At 36.9% G+C, this 18,462-nt stretch overlaps 1 protein-coding gene across 1 annotated transcript; it reads left to right on the forward strand.

The window, feature by feature from the left end:
• The first annotated feature begins 9,608 nt into the window (after nucleotides 1–9,608).
• On the forward strand, nucleotides 9,609–10,553 carry LOC116100834 (olfactory receptor 498). Its single transcript, XM_031384560.1, has one exon. It carries the CDS (start codon nucleotides 9,609–9,611, stop codon nucleotides 10,551–10,553), a length of 945 nt encoding a protein of 314 aa, XP_031240420.1.
• The last annotated feature ends 7,909 nt before the right edge of the window (nucleotides 10,554–18,462 follow it).

The raw sequence follows: 18,462 nt of genomic DNA on the forward strand, positions 1-18,462 counted from the left end.
GAGAGAGAGAGAGAGAGAGAGAGAGAGAGAGAGAGAGAGAGAGGGAGACAGAGAGAGCATGTGTGTGAGAGAGAGTATCTATACATAATATATTTCCTAGTCAGGAACACTAAATGGCAGGATGCTGATGACCTTGCCAGACTCTGAGGATGGCATCATAGACCCAGTGCTGGTTGCACAGGCATTCTGGCCCACACTTGTTGGAGTTGCACTTGGGACATGGGTAAAAGTATCCCAGGCAGTTCTTTTCCAGGCAGTCACACAGGTCCATTTCATTACAGATTAGGCTGCCACTTTTGTCATACTTATTCATCACTTCATACTTTACAGAAAAATATTCATTCAACTTCAATTCCATGCTTTCTTTTTCTGCCGCCTTGTCTTGGGGTTAAAATTTGCCACTTGAGGTCCAGGGCTTTGAAAAACCAAGCACTTTAGCTGAAGTTCTATTTGTTGCTGTGAGTCACCAGCCAGCCTTGCAAACCTGACAGAACAAACTCGAGAACTAGCTTTTCTTGGATTTAAGGACAGAGCAGTAATGTGACTCTCCCAACCATCACTGAAAAAATCCATTTACTTCTTCCAGGTACATACATACATACATATCTATTTTATTTCCCTTTCCTAGCAAGATCTACCTGTTTCCTCCAGTACTTACTCTATAGCCTATGATTCTAGAGATTGTAGGTTGGTTGTCATTAACTTAACAGCTAATAAACACATTTAAGCAAGTACATACCATACTTGTATTTCTGGGTCTTTAGTTATTTTTTTCTAGATCCATTCAATTGCCTACAAATTTCATGATGTCATTTTTGTATATGCTAAGTAATTCTCCATTGTGTGAATGTACCAAACTTTTTATCCATAATTCTTTTGCAGGACATGGAGGGTGTGTGGTGGTTTGAATGAAAATGGTCCCCATAGCCTCACTATCAGTAGATATGTCCTTGGTGGAGTAGGTGTGACTTTGTTGGAGGTACAAAGAGTAGAGACTGAGGGAATGGTCAATCAATAACTGGCCGAACTTGAGACCCATCCCAAGCACTAATCTCTGACACTATTAATGATACTGTTATTCTCACAGAGAGGAGCCCAGAATAACTGTTCTCTGAGAGGGTCCATCCTGTGGCAAAATGAATTGATGTAGAGGCCCATAGCCAAATATTAGATGAAACTCTGGGAGTCTTATAGAAGAGTTTGGAGAATATTTGATGGCCCTGGAGGGGATAGAAACTCCCCAGGAAGACCAACAGAGTCAAATAACCAGGAGACTTGTGGGTTCCCAGAGCCTGAACTACCAACCAAAGAGAATACATGGAAAATACCTAGGACCTCTTGCACATATGTAGTAGATGTGTAGCTCTGTCTTCATGTGTGTCCCACCAACTTGAACAGGGGCTGTTCCTAAATCCTCTGCCTGTCTGTAGATCCTGCTTCTCTATCTGGGCTGCTCAGTCTGGCCCAAGTGGAAGAAGATCCACATGGCCCTGCAGAGACTTGATGTGCTAGGGTCAAGGAATATTGTAAGGAGGGACTGGAAAGAGTGGGTCAATAATTAAAATTTAAAATGAATAAATAAGTTAACAGAGAAATATATATTTAAATTTGTATTAAAATATGTATATTAATATGTATATAAATATGTATGAAAATATGTATATATACATATTTATGAATATGAAAAAATAAAGAAAATATAGGTTATAAATTTGAAAGAAATCAAGCAATGTTATATGGGAAGATTTGGATTGAAGAAAGTAAAGGGAACATTATAAAATAATATGATTATAAAAATAAATTAAATAATTTTAAATAAAGGTGTTATACCTAAAGTCACTTAGTCATTCAGAACACTACTCCACCAGCAAGATGATAAACAGATAGGGAACTTCTTTTACAGATAAGCCATGCAGCTCTGGTAAAAAAAAAAAAAAGTGATAGTTAAAGTTCAAGATGAGCACATAGCCATTAAATCCAGTTGTTGGTTTTTGGAAGACTAATGGATTACCAATAGAGATTGATCCCATTTGTCTTTTTGTATGACTCAGAAAATTATGACCAGATGCCATCTTGAAAGGAAACCAATTCCTTAAAACTGATGTGCTTTGTGGCCTTGAGAATATGGTACAAGCCCAAATCAAAGCTGCTAAGTTTAACCTTCCACTACTCCAAAATGAGAGATAGCGATGGAAGGCAGAGGGGTTGTAAAAAGGAGGATCCGGACACTAAAAAGATGAAAAGGGCAGGTGCCAGGAGTCTCACATCTGACAGAAAAGTGCACAACTACCATTGATGGTCTGAATCAAATTTCATCAATTGAGCCTGAAGTCAGCAGGTAGATCAACCTCTGAAGCCATCTTTCTGCCACTCAGTGCTCTAAATCACAAGATCACATAAGGGTGTCCTATGAAGTTCATTAATACTTGGGAGATGTTGAAGTTATTAAGATAATCTCTTCACCTGTACAGATCTCAGTGTTTTTTTTTTCTCTTCTTCTCACAATTGAGAAGCATCCTCAAGGAAAAATGTTATGCAGCTGAGTGGGTAAAACCTGGAGACTTTCCAGAGGGTGAAACTACCTGTTCAGGCAACACATCACAAAGTTAATTTTCCTTGAAGAAACCTGTTGTACACAGAGAAAAGAAACTACTGTCATGAACATAGCTATAGTAGATACCAAACAACAGGAAATACAGACGAAACATAGCATAAACCATGAGAAAGAAGAAATCACAAATTCACATATATCCTGTACCCACCAAGTTGCAAAGAGCAGGAACAAAATATTATTTTTTTACTACATTTAATCTACTTTCATATCTTGATTTTTTATTATTTCATTCAATGCTTTGTGTATTCTGGGTCTTCATTAGGAAATTTATCTATATCATCTTTAAAGTCCTTAAAGGTATTTCATAATTGCTATGTTGAGGTCCTTGTGTTGTGTTTCAGCTAAATTACTTTTCTCAACAATTATAACAACAGAGTTACTGTTTACAGGATACATATCATCTTGGTTGCTGTCATTTATGTTTGTGCTGGGATCTAGACATCTAGAATTAGGACAATTGTGTTTCTGAGAGTAGCTATCTGCTCTCAACTTTGTTTCAGGGGATGTTCCCTTCTTTGGTTGATGTTGCAACAATCTGGGTCCTAGTGTAGCAATCTGTAGTGATCCCTGAAAGAGAGCAGTTCTTTTTGTTAGTGATGACTCTTCAAGCAACAGCTTTGATCTGAAAGAATGATTAGTCCTGTGTAAGTGTGGTGGCTGTGAAGTCTCTTGTAAAGAACTGTTCTGTGAGTCATAGTGTAGTCATAAAGGAATGGGGATGGGCTAGAAGGAATGCCATAAGTGGATTTTCTAGAATAAATGAGGGAACTATGGATCTGCACCAAAAGGACAAATCCCAAAGAAATTAAGATGGTCTAACAGGAGGCGCTCAGATAAAAACAGAAAGATAGAATGAAGGTCGGGAGGAGGACATGGTGGTTCTGAAGTACTTGGTAAATATCTGTGCTACCTGTCCACAGATAGTCACAAAGAAATGGAGATGTGTTAGAAGGAATGGCCAAAAATTTTGGTGAGGAAGATATAAAGGAACCCTGGATCTTCATCATTTGTCTAATTCTCAAGATGGTGGAAATAAACAAGGAGGAAGATAAGAAGAATTTTATTTCCAGGAATATTTCTACTTTGAGTTATTTGAAAATACTGTAAATAGTGTACTCATGTTTGAAAACATCAAAAACAAATTTTAAAATATGTCTAGGGGTAGAACTCCCTGAGAGTCATCCTTCTACTTTAACATGATATGTCTGTGTTGTCATTGTTCCAGTCTTATCTAAATAGTCATATTTCTGAGTTGGTATAGTTTCCCTGTTGTTTCTAGGAGACATCTCAACTTAATTGTTAGTCTTCTTACTCTTTCCTCTTTTTCTCTCCCCTTTCAAGATGTTTCCTGAGCCTTGGATGCAGGACTTATGTTATAAAAGTAACCATTGCACTGGGCTTCTCATGATCATGTGATCTCTGTATTAAAACCAGTTGTGTTTTTCTGCAATAGTCTCCATTTGCTGATGAGAGAAGTTTCTTCGATGTGGAATGAGAACTTCCCTTACCTGTTGAAGCAAGAATAAGATTTAGAATGTAATTAGGAGATGATCTAGTAATGTGGCAGTAGTAGGTTTTCTTTAAGATACATAAACTAACTAGCCATGGCTACCTGGTTAAGTTTCTAATACTAGGTATGATTTGCTTCCTGTTGATTAGGCTGCTCATGAGTAATAAGGAAAAATTAACCTCTCCTGAAAATGAGCCCCCTAGTTTGTTATTCAATCCAAAGTGGTCAGCAAAGCCACATTAAGAGAACTTAGCAGGTCATATAGGTCATATTTACATATTTCTGCACTTGCTTCTTTAGTTTATGTTATCTCGAATCAAACGGATTGTGATTAGTGAGAATAAACATGCCTGTCCTTGATTTCAATAAAATGATGGTATAGTCAGTCTCGGTGCTGGGATGACACAGCATCTGAGGCTCCTGATTAAAGGGCCAATGTATATAATGTTATTTTTTCTGTTACTTAGCCAATGAAGTATGAATTTCCTAAAAGATTCACTTCCCTTAGCCTATCTGCAGTGCTCAATTGGTTTTTAGAATACAATAAATACTTAACATATATGTATGAAAGGAATGTATGGATGATATTCTCACATTTGGTTGTGTAGCCTCATTGGTGGCAGTCATTCAAACAGTACATTCTATCATCCAATGTGACCTAAGTAATAACCCTAAATTAATTCTGACCTAATCCATGAATACATTTAGAAAAGTAGTTTAAGCTCAATCTCTGCTCACTGTCATCTATAAAACAGAAGACTGTGTGTATGTACAAAACATTAAACTAAACTAAAATAATGCCCTATTAATGTAGCCCAATTGGTAGATTCCTTGCCTGACATTTATAAAGTGTCATGGGCCAAGCCAATCAAAGGTCTCTCAACCCGCGGGAGAAATTGGGGTCCCAGTAATCAGGCGAGCAAGGAGTTGGCAAGAAAATGACACACAGATGCAAACACAAGGGAGTGTTGAATCTGAGTATATTTTTTCAATAACGCATCAGGCTTAAATGGCCATTACAGAAGGCAAAAGGAAGTTAGACAATACATTAGTTAAGGCACATGAGGTCACCTGAAGCACAATGGTTCTATAGAAAAGTATATACATTTAAATTGACAGGAACTTGGCAGTGGTCTCATCTATAGTCAGGCTAATCTTAAGAGCCAGATGTAAAGTTTCCATTCTAATTTATTGTATAAGCCAGGACTACCAGCTGGTCCTTAGTAAACGCCCAACTATGTTAATCCTCTGAGCTAGCAGAGATATGGCCCAGGAGTCTCATTCTTGCTAACTTTACCTAGAACAATACAATAATCTAATTCCTGAGAGTGATTCAGCTGCAATTGTAATGTGGTCTGCCATACGTGATTGTAATGAAGATAGTAGTTGAACTTGCCCTAGGATAACTAACTCCCATTCTATAAACTTCAATACCCAACCTCCTTCACTATCTCCCTAACAGTGTTGGAGGTGATTAGTCTGAATGGGTAACATTCTTTAGGAAATTTCAAGCCAAGGTTCAGTTCAGCATAGACTAGGATATTGGAACATTGGTGAAGGTCAGAAAACAATGTCCAATTTTGCTTAGCTATTAGTAAATCATTCCTTGGGGGCATGTCTATACAGAAAGAAAGCACATGAGACCTTCCATTGATTATCACAAGGACAAATCTGGACCTCTTCTGAGTTAGGGGATGTCAAAAAGCTCCAGGAGACTATCTTTTTTGAAGTTTTTCACCTCATGGGCTGCTGTCATGCAGACACGACTGGAGTGGGTATGGCAATAAAGTACTGTACTAAATCTCAAATAACACATAATATGAGTGTTGGATACTTGTAAATTAAGTACTTGGGAGATGGAGACAGGAATATCAGAAGTTCAACATCTTCCATAACTGTCTAGCAGGTTCAAATTTACCCTGGATTACATGAGACCATGTTACAATTTACATCAAGTATAAATATGTAACTGAGAAAGGAGAGCCTTGGCTGCTATAAATGTATATTGATGTATGATGTATGCCTGCAAAAAGCATGCATGTGTTCATGTAAGTCCAGGTGCATGTATGCCATAGTATGCATATGAAGGTCAGAAAGCAATGTTGCTGTCAATCCAGATATGCCTTTTTTTTTTTTTTTTTTTTTTTTTTTTGCTACAGGGCCTTTTCTGTCATTAACTGATCCATTCTTCCTGCTAGTATACCAGGGAGTTTTTAACACTGATCATATCTCTGCCTCTCCTTTGCCAGCAGGGGCAGGGAGAGGACTTTGAATTTTGTTTTTGTTTTATTCATTTAGTTTTTTCTAAAGCTGTTCCCCCTCCTGGTCCCTCTCTCACTGAGTCCATTCTCTCCCCTATCCCCTTCTCTTTGAGAGGGTAAGACTCACTTTGTATCTCCCTACCCTGGTATAGCAAGTCTCTGCCATATTAGACACATCCTCTACCTCTGAGGTCAGCCAGGTCAGCCATGAAGATTGAGCTGCCTGTCTGCTACATATGTACTGGGAGCTTCATTCCAGCTCATGCATGTTCTTTGGTTGGTGGCTCAGTCTCTCAGAGCTCCCAGGGGTTCAGGTTGACCTGTTGATCTTTCTATGGAGTTACCATCCACTTCTGGACCCTCTATCCTTCCCTCAACTCTTCCCTAGGTATCTTCACCCACTGTTTAATGTTTGGCTGTGGGTATCTGCCTCTGTTTTTGACCACTGTTGGATATAGCCACTCAGAGGATAGTTATGCTAAGCTAGACAGGAGACACTTTGATTGAAAATTGACTGATGCTCAGGTTTAACCAGTCTTATTAGAGTTCTATTAAGGGTTCACTATAGAAGTTAATGAAAGTAAGATTCAGGAGAATGTTGACCTGAGTCTTCAAGGGGAGAATTACTGTGAGTTCTATTCTCCAAGATAGCAAATAAGGTAAGACCACATGTCACACATTCGAGGTATAAATTATAGAATGTTAATTCTTATTAGAAATCATACATACCTATTTCTATTTTCTAAATAATGATGACATTTTATACTCTCATCTATAAAAATTGTGTCTCAGTTACTCAATTTTGAATCTCATCCTTCTCTATATTCACCTAAGTACCTAATAGAATATATTACATCAATCACTAAAATACTAAAAGAAAAATTGGTGCACATGAATGAAAGAAACAAAATGGTCCATTTTAATGAGTTATTTATATCCTCTAATGTAAACTAACCTGAAACAAATATCAACTTGAAGGAACATTTACCTAAGATTATTTGTTATCATGTAAATCCCATAATCACCAAGTGAAAGTACACCAATACTCACATAAAGAGGAAAAAACAAGAGATTGCTTGAGATTGACAGACTCCTTGAAAATTAATTGTGTTTGTATGAAATGACCTGCTCAGTACTCACCGGAGCAAAGGTAATGATCACTGATGATTTGAATTCACACTGGAATCCAGAGTCTCTACAGGGATTTATCCTTTGACATAAACAATGACTATGGGAAAGAGATTTATATATATGTAAAAATAATAACTTTGAATGTCTTATTTTAAGATGAATTCTTATTTCAAGAGGTAAGAGTTTGACTTTGTTGGTAAATGGAAATACTTTATTCTTTGAAGTATATTGTATTTCAAACCATGGTGGAGGAACATGTCAGATGGAATTATGCAGTTATATAACAGAAGTGGGAAAGAAACTTTCATAGAATTTCCTTGTATTTCATTAATAAATTTTTCAGAATAACCAGGCATAAAAACAAGTTTTCATAGATCCCTTATTTCCAGAAAACAACATGACCTTCAAAGCTGTATGCATGTAGCATTCCCCAACAGGCTAACAAGTTCACTAGCTTTGAAATACTTTGGTGGCTTACTGTTGGGGGATATCTTGTGCAAGGACCTGGTTGTTTATAGAGTGAATATGCCAGCCTCACAGACATCATTACAGACAAATGAGAATGTAAGTATAGAATGTGAAAAATGACAGTTAATCTGTCCCCTTGCTGGGTAAGCCTTGATAAATCTTTTAACTTCTGAAGTTAAATACTGAGCAGTATCCTTTTTTGAAAATCATGTGAATTCATTCCAAAATATTTCAGCTAGAAAACTCTGTGACATTGGAAAAGGAATGGTTGTATTTAAAGAATTACTAATAACATGCTATGTATTCATAAAACATGACAAAATTGATATTTCAAATTATTTTAAAGAAAAATGACCTATTTAGAAGAATTCAAAATATTTTATGAGATTACAATTGGAAGTCAGATTTGTAAATTTAATGTGATCTTTATTCAGTTCTATAGACTTTGTATTACCCATCAGGAAGCTGAAATCCCACTCTGATATTGGTCCTAACTGGTCCCTCAGTTGTGTGACCACCCATTATTTTATAGCCTGGTTACTAAAAGGGATACTCTGAGTTCAACCTACCTGGTATTTGTATTTATGTTTCTTTTTAAAGATTTGTTATTTTATTTTGTGTGTGAATGTTGCCAGCATGGACACATTGAAGCGCATGTGTACCTAGGGACTATGAAGACCACAAGAGAGTGTTAACAGGTCCTTAGAACTGGAACAACAGACTCCTGTGAGAAAACAGAGTGAGCTGAGTGGGGATGAAACCTTTTTTTTTGCCAGTTCACCAAGTGCTCTTAAAAACTGAGCCAAATCTGAAGCTTCATAAATTGATTACTTTGTATGTGTGTGTGTGTGTGTACGTGTGTGTGTGTGTGTTATGTAACTTAAAATATTTTTCTGCTGGAACATAGAAATTATAAAAAGAATAATGTGAGTTTATAGAAATAAAAATAGGAAAATATACAAGTTTTTCTTAATCCTGTGCTGGTAATGGAGTAATCATTTAATAATAGAAATAACTTAAGACTACATTACTTAATTCTATGCTTTTATATTTTATTCTGTTAAGCTTATAATAAATACATTGTTATTTTCTTAATATTCACATTATTTATATTTGTTTATCTATTTGTTTATTTGTTTAGTCATATATTTATTTATTTGCATAAGAGGGTACTGGTAACACAGCATAAGAACAACTTTCAGTAGTTGATTCTTCCTTCCCATCTTGTAGGTTCCAGGTATCAAACTCTAGCTGTATCATGTCAAGCTTGGTTGCAAAAATCTTTACCTACCAAGCTAGCTTACTGGGCTAAGTCTCATAATTTTAAACTTTAGTCTTAATGACAATCTTGTATATTTTAAGAAAATGTAAATAAAAGCTATTTATTATTTATAACACATTTCTAGCATTTGTACTTAAATAATTTTGAAATAATTATTGCACATAAATGTGCAAATAATGACAATGCTAGGAAAACATCAGTGATTGATCCAATGTTTTGAATAATATATTCGTTTGTAGTGCTCTCCATGCCCTGATTAAATGAAATGATGTGACTTATTTATAAGTCCCATTTTGTAATGTCTTCATCACAGCCTTAATCTAGCAACAGCTACACTGTCCCATGACTTTCCTAGAGGATGGGAACCATACTGCAGTGGCAGAGTTCATTTTATTGGGTTTAACAGATGACCCAGTCCTTAGAGACATCCTCTTCACCATCATCCTGTGCATCTACCTGGTGACTGTGTCTGGGAACCTCAGCACCATCCTTCTCATCAGAGTCTCTTCCCAGCTCCACCGCCCCATGTACTTTTTTCTCAGCCACTTGGCTTCTGTTGACATAGGCATTTCAACTTCTGTCACACCCAATATGCTTGTTAACTTCCTGGTAAAACAAAATACCATTTCCTACATTGGATGTGCTACACAGTTTGGCTCAGCTGCTTTCTTTGGGACAGTTGAATGCTTCCTTCTGGCTTCCATGGCTTATGATCGCTTTGTAGCAATCTGCAACCCACTGCTTTATTCCACCAAAATGTCCACACGAGTCTGTATCCAGTTAGTTGTAGGTTCTTATATACAGGGTTTTCTTAATGCTTCTTTTTTCACTCTTTCCTTCTTTTCCTTGTTCTTCTGTGGACCACATAGAATCAATCACTTTTACTGTGATTTTGCTCCTTTGGTGGAAATCTCCTGTTCTGATGTCACTGTCTCTGTTGTTGTTATCTCAATTTCTGCTGGTTTTATCACAATGATAACAGTGTTTGTTATAGTCATTTCCTATTCCTATATTTTCATCACTATTATGAAGATGCACTCCACCGAAGGTCGACAGAAGGCCCTCTCCACATGCACCTCCCACCTCACTGCAGTCACTCTGTACTATGGAACTGCTATTTTCATCTATGTAATGCCCAAATCCAGCTACTCAACAGACCAGAACAAGGTGTTGTCTGTATTCTACACAGTGGTGATCCCCATGTTGAACCCCTTCATCTACAGCCTCAGGAATAATGACATTAAGGGTGCTCTGAAGAGATATCTTGGTAAGAAAATATTTTCTTAGGATAACCTGTTTTGTAAAACTCTCTATAATAATGACAATTACTAAAGACCAGTGTGACCATTATCTGAGGTTTGATTATTCACCTTCTTGTTATTCCTTTTGCCTGAATCTCCTTTTTCTCCCAGTACACATAGGTATTATGTTTTATTTCATTTTCTCCTTTAGTTTTTGTCTTTAAGAACATTATGCAGTGTATTTTGATCATGTTTAGTTCCTCTCAAACTCTTCTCAGTATAACTTCCTCTTCTACACATTCAGCTATTCTTTTTTATCAAATTCATCTTATGCTACCTGCACATATTTAGGTATTTAGTCTTTACTGAATCATGATTAGCCTACCAGGGCCATGTCCTTATAGATAATTTACTTTCCTTCTGGAAGATATAATTTACCAATCACTCCTCAGCTACCTGCGGACTCATGCCCGTGTTCCCTCTCTGTGCTATGACTTTGTCTGATTTGAGCATGTGGATGCCAAAAGTGCTAACATGAAGCCGTAATTGCAACCATTCTGTTGTGTCCTGAAAACGCTGTTTATTTGTAGTCATCCAGCAGTTCTAGCTCTTACATCTTTTTTACCCATTCTCACAATGATTCCTGCGCTTGGAGAAAAGAAGATGTGGTAAAGAAGTTCCACATACTCTAGAGTCTTCCACGGTGTCCAATTCTCTGCATATTGACAAATGTTTGTTTGTTTATTTATTTGGATTTTTTGCTTTGCTTTTTGTTAGGCATCCTTTACTATAAAAAGAAACCATCATGATAAGAGTTGGGAGATGTACAAATCTATGTATCCAATGAAAAGTCATTCACAATTGGTTTGATACTATGTCCATTGATGTGCATAATGATGGTACATTCTTCCCTAGGGCCTATGACCTATTTAGCACATGTTTTGTCCCTCATAGGGGTGTTAGGTGTGACTTTTCATCTTGAGGAATTAGACTTAAATCAAATTAGAAAGTTCCTGTTTATTCCCATGATGTTTGGGAATAATCTATACTATATCTCTAGTACACTATAATACCAGTAGGTATGTCTTTCCAGGCTGGTGTTATTGTACATAAAGTACTCACACAATATATGTCTGTAAACATGTATTTTAAAACATTCCTACATTAGTCTACACCTATTTTTTTACTTTTAAATATTTTCATTCACTATAGAATAGAATCCACATGTTCATCTTATTTTCTTGATCTAATACTACTCACTCCATAGGGATTTCATTTCTAGCCTATGCAAGCCAACATAACCCACCACTGACACCGCTACCATTCCTACTTAGATCAGTTCCATTTATTCTTCCTCACCACATTCTATGTTTTAAAAATTTAATAATTCTCTAGTGTACTCTCCACTGAAGTATGAATTCTATGAGAACTGTATCATTCAATAACAAATCTTTAGTATCTACTTGGTTTTACAATACAATAAATATTCAATAAGACATCTAGATGGAGTGAATTGTTCAATGATTATCTTGAATCTACCTGTAAAATATCTTCAAAGCTCTGAAAGAAGATTCCAGAAATACTTTCCTGTCATGAACAAAGACACTGGTGGTTTCTGATGTCTTTCCCCTGTCTTCTTCAAAAGCTATCTTCAACATATGAAGAATATGCTCAAAATCTTCATTGATACTAACATTAATATTAATGACCAGTCAGAAATATTAATGTAATTAAAACAGCCAATACAAAATGTAAAATACAGAACACTTGAACACTCCATCCAGTGTTTATGGGGAGACTAATTTTATGTTCAGGAAGTTGGAGTTTACATGACTAAAGCTTTAAGGTCTCATGTAGTCAGAAGCACCTTAATATGTGAGCAGATCTATGGGGAAATTTGTTGAATGTTAAAGATTAGGAACAATCTGTTAGAAGAATTAGGCATAAGGTTCCCAAAATGACAGCTGATAATATGAAGAAACCAATGTTTACTGGGAAAAGTCAATGCCACCATGCCTGATAATCTGGATTTGATCCAACAGACGTATATGGTACAAGGAAAGAACTAACTCACACAAGATATGCTCTTATGTATAGACTTGCATATTCTTGTGCACACACATGCACACTCACAAGCATATACACTAAATGAAATAAAAACAAATAATAAATCAGGCAAGACAAGCTAAAGATAAATGACAAGGTGCTATCTGGTGAAACTAAGAGGAGATTAACTGGACTGGAGTGATGGCTCAGCATATAAGAGCACCTATTCTTTTTGCAGAGGACCTGCGTTTGGTTCCCAGAACCAACACTGTGACTCAAACCATCTACAATTTCAAATCTAGGGGATTCTGCACACTCTTCTGCCTTCTAATGGGTCTTGGCATGCATATGGTACATATCCTTAAAGGCAACGCACTAATATACAAAAAGTAAAAGGGGCTGAATTTTTTTAAATCAAAAGGGAGGATATTGGTGAGAGCTGCTCCATGAGAACTTAAAAATTCTGTCTCTTTTGAATTCTTGAATTTACAGCATCTGTTACTATGATAGAAATAGAATTAGTAAATTTTCATGCTATGTACATTAGCCTCTTTTTTCCTACTTTACCTAGTAACCTCAATAGGAGCATAGCGTGGATCACAACATCCATTCACTACATCTGGACCATTGAAGTAATGATATCCCCTCCTCTCTGATTAATCCCCATCTAACAGTCAGAAAGTTCTGTATCCTATTATTTTTCAATCCATAATTTCCTTATCTTCTACTTTTCTGCACAACTGATTTAATCATGGTCACTGTTTCCTGGAGACCTAGAGTTTGCTTCCCAGCAAGTCTCCTAGAATGATAGGCAATAGAATTATCTAAACATTCCAGTGGACAACATCTGACACCACTTCCATTTCTCAGCACAATTCTCTCTTTATGTATTTTTCATCAGTAAATGGATATCACATAGTGGATCCTATTTTGATTATTTCATACATGCATATAACTCATTAAGGAAATAGCCATCCTTGTTGTCCACTGTCACCCCATTTTTCTATAACGCATTTTATTTACATTACATCTCACCATCTTCTCCTCCCAGTTCTGCCATTATATATCCCTCCCCCATTAACCCCTTCTCTTCTTCTCTTCTCCTCAGAGAAGGATAAGATCCCATTGGGTACCACCCCATCCTGAGGCAGCTAGTCTCAGCAGGGATAAGTACATCCTCCCCTACTGAGATCCAACCAGGCAATCCAGGTAAGGGCAAGGGACCCAATGATAGGCATCAGAATCATAGACAGGACCTGCTCCAATTTTTAGAAAATCCATATGACAAAGAAGCTGCACATTATCTACAAATATACAAGGATCCTGGGCCCAACCACTTCATGCTCTTTGGTTGGTGGTTCAGCTTCCATGAGAGCCCATAGGGACAGATTTGTTGACTCTGAAGGACCTCTTGTGTTGCCCTTGATCCCTCTGGCTTGTTAAATTCTATCCCTCATACTTCCATGAGACTCCCAGAGCTTTGCCTTGTGTCTGGTTATGTGTCTCTGCATCTATTTCCATCTGCTGCCGCATAAAGCTTCTTAGGAGACAGTTATAATAGGTTCCTGCCTGTAAGCATAACAGAATAACAATAATAGTGTCACAGGTAGGCTCTCTCCCAATGAATGGGTCTCAAGTTGGACCAGTCATTGGTTACCTCTTCTTCCAGTATCTGATTCATGTTTATCCCTGTATATCTTGTAGCCAGGACAAATTTTGTGGGGTTTTTTTTTTGGGGGGGGAGTGTTAACATCCCTTCTTTCTACTGGAAGTTTTGCCTGGCTACAGGAGGTGAACACTTATGACTCCATAACCCCAGGTGGTTAGAATAATAGCTAGGTCAACCGAATAGATTCCCTGTAGCCTCTTCCATCCCATGTCTTCACCTGATCCCAGAGATGCCCACCCAACAATTTCCTTTCTCCCTCCCAACTCTTCTCTGCTCCACAATACCACATCAATATCATCACAACCCTTCTCACTCCCTTTAAACCCAGTTCCCTCTCTTCATCCACCTCCTATGTCTATTCTGTTTCCCTTTCTGAGTAAGATTCACACATCCTCCCTTGGGCCCTCCTTTGGTTTCTTTGGATCTGTGGATTGTTATCCAGGACTTTATGACTAATGTCCATTTATAAATGAGTACCTAACAGAGATGTCTTTCTAGTTCTGCATCACCCTATTCAGGATGATATTCTCAAGTTCCATCCATTTGTCTTCAAATTTCATGATGCCTTAATTTCTGATAGCTGAAGAGTATTCCATTCTATATATGTACCCCATATTCTTCACTTATTATTCAGATGAAGGACATCTAGGTTTTTTTTCTAGCTTCTGGCTGTTATTCATGAAGATGCTATGAATATAGGTGAGCAAGTGGTGTATTAGGATATCTTTTGGGTATATGCCCAGGAGGGATAGAGCAGGATCTTGAGGTAAAACTGTTCCCAAATTCTGAGAAGAAGCCAAATTGATTTCCAAAGAGGCTGTACATATTTGCACATGTACATCAGCAATGGAAGTGTGCTCCTCTTGTTCCACATCCTTGTCAGAATATGCTGCCACTTGAGTTTGTTATTATAGACATTCTGGTGGGTGTAAGTTGGAATCTCAGATATGTTTTGATTTCCATTTCCCTAATGACTAAGAATGGATATTGAACATCATTTAAGCACTACTTGGCCATTCTAGATGGCTGTATTGAAAATTCTTCATCCACCATAATCAAGTAGGCATCATCTCAGTGATGGAAGAGTCGTTCATAGATATAATTCACTAGAAACAAATTGAAAAAGAATACATGATCATCTTACTAGATGCTAAAAAAGCCTTTGACAAAAAACCAACACTCTGTCATTTTAAAATCTTTGAAGGGACAAGGATACAAGGTGAATACCTAAACAAAATAAAAGAAATATACAGCAAGCCAATACCAACATTAAATTAAGTGGAGAGTTACATAAAAATATTCAACTAAAATTGAGGACATGACAAGGCTTCCCACTCTCTCCCTCTCTATTCAATATAGTACTTGAAGCTATAGATAAGGCAATAAATAACAAAAGGAGATCAAGGGGATACAATTTGAAAAGTATCCCTATTCATAGATGATATAAAAGTATACATAATTGACTCTAAAAATTCTACAAAAGAACATGTACAGTTGATAAATATCTTCAGTAAACTGGCAGGATACAAAATCAATGCAAAAAAACCTCTCTGGCCTTGTGGTCTTCCTTTATATAACTGATATGTGTGCAGAGAAAGAATGTATGGAAAAATCACTCTTGACAATAGCCACAAATAATATAAAAAATATTGGTGTAACTTTAAGAAAGCAAGTCAAAGAAAGAATGACAAGAACTTCAAGTCACTAAAGAAAGAAACCAAGGAAGATATCAGAAGATGAAAAGATTTCCCCGGCTCATAGATTGGTAGGATTCACACAGTAAAAATGGCCCTCTACCATTTTACCAAAAGTAATCAACACATTCAATGCAATTTCCATTAACTCCAACATAAATATTTATAGAGCTAGAAAAAGCAATTCCCAATTTAATATGGGAAAAATCAAAAAACCCAGGATAGGTATACAATCTTAAACAATAAAAGAACTTCTCAAGGTATCACCATCCCTGACTTCAAGCTATACTACAGAGCAATAGTGATAAACACTGCATGGAACTGGCATAAAAACTGACAGTTTTATCAGTGGAATAGTGTAGAAGACCCAGAATTATACCTATGCACATATAAACACTTGATATTTGACAAAGAAGCTAAAACCATACAAAGTATAAATGAAAGCATCTTAAACATATAATGGTCTAATTGATGTCTCCATGCAGTAGAATGCAAGTAAACTCACATCTATCACCCTTCACAAAATTCAAGTCAAAGTAGAAGAATGACCTCAACATAAAATATAAACAATAGAGTTTAATGAAAATGAAACCATAACATATCCAAACTTATGGGACACAATGAAAGCAGTGCTAAGAGGAAAACTCATAGCTCTGAGTGCCTCCAAAAACAAACAAAAACAAAAAACAAACAAACAAACAAACCTAGAGAGAGCATACAATAGCAGTTTGACAGTACATCTGAAAGCTCTAGAACAAGAAGAAGCAAATAAACCTAAGAGAAGTAGAAGGCAGGAAATAATAAACATCAGGGCTGAAATCAACCAAGTAGAAACAAAAAGAACCATACAAAGAATCGACAAAACCAGGAGCTGGTTCTTTGAGAAAATCAACAAGATAGATAAACCCTTAGCCAAACTAACCAGAGGGCATAGAGACAGTATCCAAATCAACAAAATCAGAAATGAAAAGGGAGACATAACAAGAGAAACTGAGAAAATCCAGATATCATCAGGTCCTACTACAAAAGTCTATATTCAACAAAACTGGAAAATTTTTCTTTTATCCAGCTATATTGTAAGATTTTGCTGGTTTGCTCTATATTCTGAAAAGTGTTATTCTGCAATTCTGATTGAGAAAAATGCATTTTGTTTTAGCCTTCTGTTTTTTGCTGCAGCTCCTACATTTAAATTTAAATTTCAAAAATACCTCTAGAGAAGGAAGCACATGGAATTATACTATGTTGTATTAGACTGAAGTCAGATAGTGCTCTGGGTGTTTTGGTATCCACATAATGCCTACTATTTATTAAATGCTTAGTAAACAGTGGAGCTGAATTGAACTGTCTCAAAAATACTATAAGAACTTTGTGCCACACTGGTGTGCAAAATGCTTTCCTGGAGAATAGAGAGGTCTTTCTTTCCCAGGTTAAAGAGATTTTTATATGACTACTGCTCTACAGTCCATAAATGAATAGATAAATTTCATGCAAATAATCAAAGGGTAAAATGAGACACTTCTTCTCTGGTTGTTGGAGCAGAAGTGAGATTTGAGTACCAGTATGTGTTAATTCTGTCCCTATATTTTACAATTTTCTTTATATTTATTTTTTCTCACTTCAACATTGTGTTGGTCACCGAGTGTGTTTGTGTGTGTGTGAGTGTGCCTGTGTGTGTGTTTTTGTGTGTGTGAGTGTGCCTGTGTGTGTGTGTTTGTGTGTATGTGTGTGTGTGTGTGTGTGAGACAGAGAGAGAGAGAGACAGACAGACAGAGACAGAGAGAGAGAGAGAGAAAGGAGAAAGGAGGAAAAGGGAGAGAGGGAGAGGCAGACAATTAGTGGTAAGCACTTATACTCAGTTTAGACATCTTGCGGGTCCCATTTTCTTTCTTTTCTTTTTTTAATTTTAATAATAATTTTCATTTAATATTTAAACGTTTCATATATTAATATGAAATATCACTTAGGGGGAAGAGGAAAGTTTTACATATCTCAGGTCACATTCCATCACAGAGAGCAATCAGAGAAGGAAAGTAAAGGCAGGAAATAGAGCCAAAAGCCATAGATGGCTACTGTTTATGAGTTTGTTTCCCATAGTTTGCTCAGCCTGATTTCCTTATTTTTTAATTTTATTTTTTAAATATCTTTTATTCATTAATCCTTTTTTAGAGTCCAGTTATTATCTCCCTCCCAGTTTGCCCCTTGAACACTCTCCAGCTTATACCTCCTCCCCCTTTCTACAAGAGGATTTCTCCAACCCCTCCAACCCCAGCACTGTAGACCTTCCTACACCCTGGGGCCTCAAGTCTCTCAAGTGTTAAGTGCATCCATTAAGGCCAGACTAGGCATTATTCTGCTGTATATGTTCCAGGGTCCTCATATCAGCTGGTGTAGGCTGCCTGGCTGGTGGTTCAGTGTCTGAGAGATCACAGAGATCGAGGTTAGTGGAGACTGCTGGTCTTCCCATGGGCCTTCCCTCCTCCTCAGCTTAATCCAACTTTTTCCCAGAACAACCACAGAGGTCCCCAGATTCTATTCATTGGTTGGGT

The sequence above is a fragment of the Mastomys coucha genome, unplaced genomic scaffold (assembly GCF_008632895.1).
Source record: "Mastomys coucha isolate ucsf_1 unplaced genomic scaffold, UCSF_Mcou_1 pScaffold21, whole genome shotgun sequence".
NCBI classification, from domain to species: Eukaryota; Metazoa; Chordata; class Mammalia; order Rodentia; family Muridae; genus Mastomys; species Mastomys coucha.